General features: G+C 41.4%; 1 protein-coding gene across 4 annotated transcripts in view; it reads left to right on the forward strand.

Moving 5' to 3' along the window:
• Window positions 1-5,465, forward strand: part of TRAF6 (TNF receptor associated factor 6) — a 28,043-nt gene extending 22,578 nt beyond the window's left edge. For all 4 annotated transcript variants that reach the window (XM_033410902.2, XM_033410889.2, XM_004264016.4 and 1 more), the window contains 2 exons: window positions 262-339; window positions 1,686-5,465. In XM_033410902.2, the coding sequence (XP_033266793.1) occupies window positions 262-339; window positions 1,686-2,555 (948 nt within the window). In that variant the 3' untranslated portion in view covers window positions 2,556-5,465. The remainder of the gene's footprint in view (window positions 1-261; window positions 340-1,685) is intronic.
• Window positions 5,466-11,638: the final 6,173 nt, after the last annotated feature.

Here is an 11,638-nt window from a genome sequence, read left to right on the forward strand (position 1 = left end):
GGTGGACCAACAGTGGGGCAGGGAGAGTGGTTTGTCCAAGCTAAAATCCAGCTGGAGGATGTCTGTAAATATCATTTTAATCTTTGTGGGCTAACTGGTTTCTGTTGCAACTATTCACTCAGCCATTGTAACAAAGTCAGCCACTGACAGTATATGATTTTGTTTAGATGAAGTGTAACTCTTCATTTCAAGTATGATCTTGTCAAACTAGACTATGATATGCAGGGTAAAATATTTTTCAACCTTTGTTTTGGTTTTCAGATGCCTAATCATTATGATCTAGACTGTCCTACAGCCCCAGTTCCATGCACATTCAGTACTTTTGGTTGCCATGAAAAGGTAAGGGTTTTTTTTTTCCCTTTTAATTCTTGAATATAGATCAAGAAAATTAAGTTATATAGTGTAGTGGAGGATACCAGTGGATTGGAGATGGCCAACACACATTGTTTATGTGGTCTTAAGCTCCAAGAAATTGGGACTCAGAATATTAATTTTGAGAAATAGTTGGTGATGATAATGGGAGGTGTGATTGGGATCATATAGAGTGTACAGGAAAGAGAAGTAGAACAGGAAAGGAGCCATGAATGAACAGTCTCAGACGTTGATGAAACAGGCAAGGAGAAGTTATTGTTATGATCTCCAAAATTAGTTTCAAGACTTAGCGATCAGTTGTGTCAAATGTCGGAGAGGGAGCATTGTTTATGATAAGTTGATCTTTCTGGAGAGTGCGATTACACTTCGGCTTTTCCACTGTGCCTTTTTATCTGACTTTTTTACAGTAAGTATGTGTTTAATAATTAAAAAAATAAAATGAGCAAATAGTGTATAGTATGGTTACACTTTGTGAGAAAATTCTGTATTTGTGTGCGTAGAGACAAAGACTTAAAGGAAATGTATCAAAATGTTAATGGTAGTTAGGTGAGATAATAGGTAACTTATTTTCTTTTTGATCATCTACACTTCCTATTTTTCTGTAATATACATGAATTACCCTTACAATAAAAATTGTTATATGATTTTTTTTTCATATAACAGGCTATTCTTGATGATCTTAGAAGAGTATGAAGACAGGGAAGATTCCACTTTGCAACAGATTTGTAAAAATAAGTGAGGGATTGGGGGCAGGCAGTGCAGGTGGACTCCTGTTGGTTATAAAAGGAGAAGGGAGAAAATGATACTAGCTAGAGGGAGATACAAGATCAATAGAGAGGTTTGCCCCTTTTTTTAAACAGGAAAGACTACTAATTCTGTTCTGAGGGGAAGGGTTAAGAGGAGAGAATGTTTGAAAATAAAGGAGAAAGGGGATAGCTAAGCAGAATCTCTGAGGTGTTGAAAAGGGGCAGGTGCCAGTTAGAGCCCAGGTGAAGCATTAATCTAGGACAAGAGGAGAGTCAGCTCTGAATCAGAAAAGAAGGATGAGTATAGATCCTGATACTTTTACAGGTAGGAGGGAGGTTTTTTTCTGAGTCCCTGAACGATTATTCAGCAGATAGCCTCTCGGTTTTTCAGGGAATTAGGAGGCAAGATCATCTTACTGGATCGAGAATCTGATGAAATCAAAGAAGATTGTAGGGGATTGAGGGAAGTGATGACATGGCTTAAAAACCTTTTATTTGGCTTGGCTAGGTCCCTTTCCTGGTGCTCACGTCTCTGTTCCTAACCTAAGGCCTGTGCATGATTTTCAGATGCAGAGGAATCACTTGGCACGCCACCTGCAAGAGGATACCCAGTCGCACATGAGAATGATGGCCCAGGCTGTTCAGACTTTAAGCCTTGCAATAGCTCCCGCACCTCAGCGTGGCATGCTGCCATGTGATTCTGCCTCTCTGCCCCGGATTTCCTCTGGGTGTCACTCAGAGGTCCAGAATTTCCAAGAAACCATTCAACAGTTAGAGGGTCGCCTTGTAAGACAAGACCATCAAATCCGGGAGCTGACTGCAAAAATGGAAACTCAGAGCGCGTATGTAAGTGAGCTAAAACGAACTATTCGAACCCTTGAGGACAAAGTTGCTGAAATAGAAGCACAGCAGTGCAATGGAATATACATCTGGAAGATTGGCAATTTTGGGATGCACTTGAAATCTCAAGAAGAGGAGAAACCTGTTGTCATTCACAGCCCCGGATTCTATACAGGCAAACCCGGCTACAAACTATGCATGCGCCTGCACCTGCAGCTACCAACTGCACAGCGCTGTGCCAACTACATATCCCTCTTTGTCCACACGATGCAAGGAGAGTATGACAGCCACCTCCCTTGGCCCTTCCAGGGTACTATACGCCTTACCATCCTTGATCAGTCTGAAGCACCTGTAAGGCAAAACCATGAAGAGATAATGGACGCCAAACCAGAGCTGCTTGCCTTCCAGAGACCCACAATCCCACGGAACCCCAAAGGGTTTGGCTATGTGACCTTTATGCATCTGGAAGCCCTAAGACAAAGAACCTTCATCAAGGACGACACGTTATTAGTACGCTGTGAGGTCTCCACCCGCTTTGACATGGGCAGTCTTCGGAGGGAGGGTTTTCAACCACGAAGTACTGACTTGGGGATATAGCATCCCCTCATTTGTTTAAGAAACAAAACAACAGAAAAAACATTTGGAGAAAACTTGCCCTGTTTTCAATAACATACAAACAAAAAAAGCAATGGGGAAGGTATACCCACCAGTGAATGTGGTTAGAGAGGTCACTTGCCACTTTCCTGTTAAAAATATCTGAAGCAGGGCTTCCCTGGTGGCGCAGTGGTTGAGAGTCCACCTGCCGATGCAGGGGACATGGGTTCGTGCCCCGGTCCGGGAAGATCCCACATGCCACAGAGCAGCTAGGCCCGTGAGCCATGGCCGCTGAGCCTGCGCGTCCGGAGCCTGTGCTCCGCAACGGGAGAGGCCACAACGGTGAGAGGCCCGCGTTATCGCAAAAAAAAAAAAAAAAAAAAATATCTGAAGCAGTTTTCTCGGGAATGTACGTGTTCCCTGCCTTTTAAAAATGGTTACACTCAAAGTGCCTGTGGCCTATGGCAGCAGTTGTTTGTCTAGTAGGATATCTCTCTGTTTTATTTTCATGGGCTCTTGCTCCAGGGGGGTTTATTGTCAAACCCAGGTTAGGAGTAGTAAAGCTCAAACCTTTTAATAATAATGGACGTTCCATAAAATTTCCATGTATTCTTATAGTGTTAGATGCAATATATTAAGCTTGAGAATCACTACCACCTCGCGCTGGTGCCAGCGAGAATAATTATTATTCTTGAGTTCTCATTTTATTTGAACTCCTGTAGATTTCAGAGGATTTGAACCATAATCCTTGGAAAGTTTAAGTTCTCATTAACCCTGTTTTTTCCGCCTGCAGGGTGTTTTTAAGGATATTCAGGGACTAGTTTAAACCCTAAATATAAGCTTACTAAGTGTGGATATGTTGTTTGTTGAATAATTCTTGTTTCATTGTACCTTGCTTATTTACTTGAGGCTACAAAGTAGCATCTTGTCCAGAGTTTAGAACTCTGAGAACCATGTGGAAACCAGCTGCTGGGTGTTATGCTATAAATCCCTTTTGTCTATTCCAGGCAGAGTGAATTCCACAGCCCTACCTATGTTCTCTGTTGCCTAATGGTTGTAGGACAAGGAGATGCACACACATAATCACCAACAAAAATTTTAAATGGCTCAACTAGTCAACCAATAGGGCAGCTCATTGGTGGTGAGAAAAGCTATTTGAGCCAGAAATTTTCAGCTCTTTTGAACACCTTCTGGTTTAGTTCAATTAATGGAAGAAAATTGCTGTCCTAAATGCAGAATTTCTTAATACTTGGGAGATCATTGGTGTACCTGAGAGGTCACCAAACCAAGGTTGGAAGTCATAGTGATTATATCAGAACTTGGCTGGAGCGGGTGGCTTTAGTCCCACAGTTCATACCTGAGGAGGATCACGTGGAATGTATTGAAGTGGTCAGTTGTTCCTAACAGGGAGGGATGGGTTTTGTGCCACTAGATACTTGTTAAAAGCCTTAGATACTAAAGATTATGGTGAAATGTAGTTCTCAGGGAGTCCCACAACTAGTACAGGCTCTTATGAAGAATCTGAGAGGACCCCTACACCATGCTGTTTACACAAGATTGTTTAAAGTTGTCTGAGGTAGTCCTGCAACTCCAGAGAGGCCAAATCAGAGCCCCTGGCTGGTGTTCAAGATCAGCCTTCATTTCAAGAGGAAGCCAAGAGACCGTGCAAAGGAATGGTCTCGGTTCCGGGCAGACCCAGCAAGTGCCACTCTGACCTTTCCCTTTACTTTTCTGTCTACTCTCCTTACCCACCCCACATCCAGGCTCCTGCTCTGGTGGGTTTATTCTGTAAAGTGGGGGAAAGAAAAGGTCATACAGGGACCCTGTTCCCAGTGCCACCATCAGCGGCAGCTGCCCGTCGCTAGCTCACAGTTGGCTTGCTGACAGTTTGTGCTCCGTGGCCCCTGAGCTCTGCAGCCAGCTCCCGAGGATCACTGCGGCACGGCCCTCTAGGTGAGGAGCCCAGCACCGCTGCTGTTCCTGTGATGGTTTTCCAGAAATAAATTGCTGTCGAGTTCCATGTGAAAAATAAATGGCAGTTACTCTTGTATAGAAACAAAAAAGCCTGGAGGAAATATACTAAACTCTTTTTGATGACTTATTTTCTTCTTTGTGCTTTCTTACATGTTTTATATTTTTTTACAGTAAACATGTCCTTTTCTCGGAGAAAAAAATGTTGCCACAAAACATTCAACCCTCACAGAGAAGGAAATAGCATTTAAAAGCTTCCTGGTCAAATTTCTATTAAAAGCATGGCTGTGCATTAGGTACTGAGGCGAGCCATTTCCTGCTTTGGTTATGTTATTTTTTTCTACTAACTTGGGAGCCTTAATCCAAACAAAAACAGTTTTTTGCCTCACTTCAACTTTTAGCTTCAGGTTTCCCTGAAGGAGTTGACTTAGCTATTTCTAAGGTCCATGCCAACCATAAAATTCTGTTTTAAGAAATGAAGTGCTAACCAGCAGAAAGTTGGCAATATCTACAAGAGGATTTTGCCAGTAGAAAAATTGCTTTATTTTTTTTGCTGACATAATACTTCAATTTAGTTTCAATTTAGGGTCTCCTTTTAATTTGAACATTTTTTTTTAACCCCCAACATTTGGCATTTTGTAATAAACCTGCCACTTATTTTATACTGGTTGTTCATTGTGAATATAGAGTAAAAGTAATGGTCAAACTCTCCATATATAAACTTTTGGTGACTTCAACTCAGAATCCACTCTTAGCTGGAAAGTGGCTCTCTTCCGTTCATTTTTCAAACCTCCTGCCTCACTCTGAAACATGCTGGTTTCACCCAGTTGGCTAACAAGTATTTGAGCTGTGTATTTATGTTTTATTAACCTTTTAACATTTATCTTTGGACATTGCTTTTAGACATTGTTAAATTAAAAATAAATTGTTTTTTTCTTTTCCCAGAGGTGTCCAACCCAGTGTTGGATGAAACTTGCTGCAGGTCATACCCTTTGTTATTGGAAAACAAAGTCAGGATGTTGTGGTAGTTTGGTAGTTTTTTACTGTCCGTTAGCGGTTGCAGCAATGACAGTTTCTGGCTGTACTACAAAATGATTAAACTTTTATTGGGGGGAATAAAAATAGAATAGAAAAAAGTGAAATAGGATGAAAATTGAGGGTTTTTTCCCCTAAAGATGGACTAACAGAGATGTTGAATGATCTCTAGCATTTAGTTTTTGTGGCAGGTATAAAATTATAAAATTGTCCCCCATTGCTGTTTTTATACCATAAGTCTTAGGTAAACTAAGAGCATGTTTATGAATTATGCATGCAGTTAGAGTACATTCTCACCAAAAAGGAGCAGTTGCTTGTCATTCCTTTATCCAGGGAATCCTCAAGTCTCTGGTGACCAGAAAACATTTTTAATTATTAGAGAGGTTTTTCTAACTTAAGGCTTTGAAATAGCTTTCCTTAATTCAGTTACTGCTGTTCTTGTTTTGCCTCAGTTAAATTCTACTCACGGTTTTATGAGAAATACCATCAGGTGTTTTTGTGATGCCTAGTTCCATAGAACCTAAGCAGTGCAGTGCCTTGAGGAAATGAAAAAGGGACAATAGTCATTTGTGTTTTTCCTTTGAAATACATTTTTTAAAAATTCCCGGGTGCATATATATGATAAGCTGTAGTTAGTTTCACAGTCGCTATTGTAGAGTCTAGAATGGAGTTGGCACTTCCAAATTCCTAGTATCCAAAAAGGTGATCTGATGAAATCAAATCAGATGCATCTCTGCAGATCATGATGTTCAATCACAGCCGTCACTTTTAGTCAAAGGCAAATACCTGCAAGGAGATGCCCAGTTGCTTCGCTAAGATGCGGTCTCTCAAAGGGAGAACCTCCTCTTGATAGAGCTTCCCTGCCTCTGCTGATGAATTGCATTTATCCCAGCTTTCTCCCAGATAGATTTCAGGATAAAAGCTAAATAGAATGCCAGTGGGAAGAAGGGCAGATGGATTTCTGTATTCCAAGGAAGAGATGCTATCGGTGGCCCTGAGGGGAACATCAACTGAGGGGCAGGGGCAAGGTTCTGTCCATAGCTGAAACCCCAGACTTAGCACAGTGCCTGGCACACAGCACACACTCAAATATTAACAATGGACATTTAGTGAAAATACTGGTTGAGGTGCACCACTTTTTGGCAGGTTATTTGTCATGTGAGTTTTCGGTGATAAGAAATAAATGTTACTTTTATTTTGCTTTTTTCCCCCAGCACTTTATTATGAAATTTTCCAAACATGCAGAATTGTTGCAAGAATTGTAACATGGCCATCTACCACTGGAATCCACAAATAGCATTTTGTTACATTTGCCTTACCACTTCAGAGATGCTCCTTTTAATGAGACTTATTAAGGTTGGTTTCTCTTTAAAAATCGCACTGCTAAGATAATTGAACACCTTTAATTCAGTTGTCTTAAGCTCCTCCGGGAAACATGATATTTGCTTTATAGCTAAAATTGTAGTCCTTAATTTAAGCTAGTTTAAACTTGTAAATCTGTCATGCTGAATTTCAATCTTATTTATTTTGCCTGAAGGGATGTTTTTTATAATAGAATTATTTGAAAGTCCTTGATCAATTATACAGAATATTCTAATGTTATTTCCACACTTGATTAATTATCCAATTAATTTCTCTGGTGAGAGTGCAATTTTGGCCCCATTTTGCTTATGCAGCGTTCCAGGATTATGTTCCCAGAGGGCTTGAAGAGGCAGGGTAATTTAGTGTATAAACCAGTAAATTAGGAGCTAAGAGATTTAGATTTTATTCCTGACTGACCACAGGCAAATCACTTCTCTTTGTGTCCATTTATCTACTTGTAAAGTGGGGACTAGAATTTGAAATTTAGATATTATTAAGTAATGGGTAACATTTATTAATGCTTGGATCTATTAAGAAAGACACTTTAAAAAGAAAGAAAAAATACACTGTGAATCCGGGGAGGCTCTCATAATTCTCTAACTGTATGACAAGCTACGGAATGAACTCTGACTTTTGAAAAATTGAAGCATGGGAAACGGTCAAAGTGTCTTATCAAAAACCCGCTGTTGCTTAGAACTTACAATTGCCACAGAATTTGTGAGTGTTCTCCTAATCCATCTGAACTCTGAAAATAATGTATTTTGTGTGTGGGGGGGTGGTGAATACAAAGATGGGAGGAGGCAGACATTCAACACAGAAAGATAGAAAATCAGTGTTCAGTTTAAGAACAGGTTGTGTGGAAGGGCCGGGCTTAACGCAGTCATCCCGATGCACTGCCACACCCTCCTCTGCTCCCCGAGCATCAACCCACACCACACACAGCACCAGCCCTGCTCCTGCCAGCCCGGCCTCAGGTGGTCTCCGTCAGGTCGATGAGATGAAATTACAGGGTCGGCCAAGGGCTAAGCAGGGTCTCTGTTCTCCATTTAGCAGGTGAGTGTGCTCTGTTCTTTCTAAGCCCAGGTGATGCATGTAGATTCACGTTTATCTCCAAAGGCACTTGGAGTTTTTACCGTAGATAGCATCTTAGTAGCGGTTGCAAAGATATGACCAAAACAGTGCTCCTTGATTGGGATCTTGTTGAATATTAATTTAGATGAAAACAAATGCCAGACTGACACACCTAACCCCTCCTGTCTATTGTTATAATGCAGCTTATCTAGTGTGGAGACAATGCTTATTCTTCACAGTCATTGGTTACAATATTAGAATTTTCTTAAATGAAAGGAAATTGGTTAGTGGTTACTTCATATCAATTTTGGGGAACAATTTAAGTTTTGCTTATGATTTTCAGAGGCATAAGCAAGAAGTGACTCAGGTCAAGTTAGCCTTGCTTGTCTTGCAAAATAAGCTAAATTAAGCTTTTCTCGTATGACCAAACTGGTTGTGTCTGCTCAGAGAGTTTTCAAGTGTGGTCTTCATTTGTGTTTAACAACACGTCTTACTTCTAGTCCATTCTTACGGATGTCTGTTATGCTGTTGTCACATTTTCAAAATTAACTTTTGTAATTAAGGGACCAGCAGGAACAGGATTACTTTATAAAGTGACAGTTGTAGCCTTGGCAGAAAATGAGGCAAAATCACAGAATGTTTGCTTGGTCTGGGTAGGGATTTGTACATTTTAATACAAAAGTGGGTCAGCAAGTCTGATCTTCACAGAATTTATACTGCTGAAAGATAAATAATAAAACTGCGCTGAAAAGTAGATCTCAAACTCCTGAAAAATCATCCCTCCCCTCCTTACCCCACCTTCCCACTGGCTGCTCTATCCTGACTGGCAGGCAGGGGTTGATTTAAAAATAGTGAGCTTCTGTCTGAGGAGGTCTGGCCTCTTTGTCTCAATCCCAGGTTCCTTTCCCCCGGCTGCTCCTTTCTCTTGAGGTGTCTAGCTAAAGTAGACGAAGCCCCACCAAAAGTGCTTAAAGATGGTAACTAGTCCTTCCCTTTAGACTAGTTCGGAGCCTGAAAGTAAAATTTTTTCCAGTCTAATCTGAAATTCCTTTGGAGCCATTGTGAAAGAAGAGGAAGAAGGCAGGTTTATTGAATACAACTAGACCGATAGAACAGAAATTGACTGTTTATTAATGCTTTTAGGATCAGTTTTGCAATCTTTTTTTCTCACTACCCACAGTAAATTAGATAGAGATAAATGAATAAATAATATGTACACCAACTCACCTGACACAAAAGGTTTCTGAAACACTTGCTTTTACTACACCTGATCCGTTCTGACATTTTCTGTTCTTTCTTCACTTTTAAAATGTAGCCCCCAGAACACAAACGACTTTAACAGAATGCAGCTTGCCTCATGAGTCAAGATCTGAGGGTTTTAAATAGCCCAGAAGGCTAGAGGCCAAATTCATTCCCACACACAGGCATGCACACACGCGCGCACACGTGTCCACTGGGCTTAGCGGGGCCTTCCAGCCTGTGCCTTGCTCTTGTTCCATCCACCCCAACCCTGCAGCCTTGCCTCTCAGGGCCTGGTCCTGATGCTCCTGCCTCCCTCTCCTTCTCTGAGCCTGAGGGAACCCCATGGTTCCGTAGAAGGAAAAGTCCACTTCCTGTTTCTCCAAGATTCAGGTCCTCTCCTGCTCCACTGCTCCTCTGAACTCTTCTGTGGGCTGAAGCTTTACTAGAACAAAACCCAGAAAGATTTACAAAATCCTCAGTTGTTGCCTTTTGTTTTGCTTTTGCCATATACCTCCCTCCCCTGAGGCAAAGAGGTGGCATGCTACCTGAAAGAGGCAGGTGGGGTACAGGGAGAGGAGGGGAGGATTTCTTAATATCTCAAAGAGTTACTGGCAGCACTGAGTGTCTTCTCAATCAGACTATGAGCTTTCAAGGAAAGGAATCAGATGGGGATCAGAGATCTCTAATATGATCCTGGATAATTTTCAAAAAAGTCAAATTACGGTTCTCATACAGATATCAAATGAGCATGTGTTAAAGATTTTCTCTAACTCTTAATGAGGGAAGCAGGCAGATGCTATAACCGTCCAAATGAGAACCCAAAGAACAGACACACCTAGAGACGAGGAACATTTACATGAATGTCCAAATGGAAGCGAACCCAGCTTCTTCCTTGGTGTGGGGCGGGGGAGGGGGAGTCAAGCAAATCTCACAGGACATAATTTCCGTTTCTAGAAATAAGAATCATTTTGCATTGCTCTAGGTTATCTACAGGACAGAGCTGTAAAGTAGCTTCCTTAGAATGAGACTCATAACCCTGAAGGGTGTGCTTTGGAGTAGACAATGCATAGTGTTCCATCAAAGCACAAAATGCCCCTGCACCCTGCACTGACGAGAATTCACTGCAGTGTGTGACTGATGGTTAAACACATCTGTGGGGCCCATTCCCGCCTAGAATTGGACTGCTCCAACTGGCGTGGGATGACAGCGGGTTCTAGCTTCTACAAAACTCCAAACTGAAAGACCGGCCTGAGTAGAGCAAAGCCAGCTGGAGCCTCATTTGGCAGTAGGGGGCAGCAGAGCTTCATCCCTAAAGCAAGCAACCTTCAGAAGGAAATCTGTAAACTAGGATTAGCCTGGAGTCCTTGCACTTTTAAGGAGTCCATAAATTCCCCTAGATTATATGCAAAAAGTTGTACTTTGTGGCTTTTTAGGGGAAGAGAGTCCTTAATTTTTTTTGCTTTGAGTCTGATGAATGCTACAAAGCACTTTCCCCCATATTAGAAATTACACCCCCAACTATCATATTCACAGGTTGGTTGCCAAATTAGCTTCAAATTAGAAACACCTGAGGAATTATTAGGTCGACCCATACAAAATCACCTTTTTTGTAAGGTCGATAAAGAGTTGAGTATCAGCAATTTCTCGAGGCTCAACTTATGTGTTCAGATTCCTGGTCACCCCCACTCCTCTGCCCCTGTTCTGATATAGCCAATGGGTAGATGAACATTGGAGATCAACTGCTATCTCTAAGTTGAAGTTTAGGAAAATGGACTATTGGACTCTAGCACATCCCAAGGCCTCAACCTTTAACCCCGGTTATCTTTGTCCTCGCTGAACAGTGGGAATCAAGTCAGCATTAGTACCATCGCCACCATGCAGTTCACTGGGGGCTTTCACAAGGTGTCTGGGTCTGAGGACCATCAGCCTCAGAATCTTCTGGGGTGCTTATTAAAATGCATATCATTGGGCCTTGGCCAAACCCCCAGAATTAGACTTTTTGAGCGGTGGGCTGGGGAATCTGCATTCTAAACAGGCTCTCCAGGTGACTCTTCACAGGAGATGGAAGGAGAGAGTATGATCTGAGGTCTACCAGCTAAATCAAAGTATAATTGTTAAGATGGTAAAATCATGGCTCTCATTCAAATATAGACTATGTCAAAGGTTTTGTTCAGCTCATTAATTTATGACGGAACCATTAGATGGTAAAGCTGATTCCAAGAGCATCTGGGTAAAAAGAGTTTATATAATCTAACAGGAAAAGCATTTGCAAAACAACAAAAAAAGAATGTTAGAATTAAATGGCTAGGTTACAGAAGAAACTGGTTAATGTCTTACAAGCTAATAAAGCCATAACCTTTGGGGTTATCTTTCCTATGAAATAGAAAAATACAAATTAACATAAC

This window comes from Orcinus orca, chromosome 8 (genome assembly GCF_937001465.1).
Source record: "Orcinus orca chromosome 8, mOrcOrc1.1, whole genome shotgun sequence".
Classification (NCBI taxonomy): Eukaryota; Metazoa; Chordata; class Mammalia; order Artiodactyla; family Delphinidae; genus Orcinus; species Orcinus orca.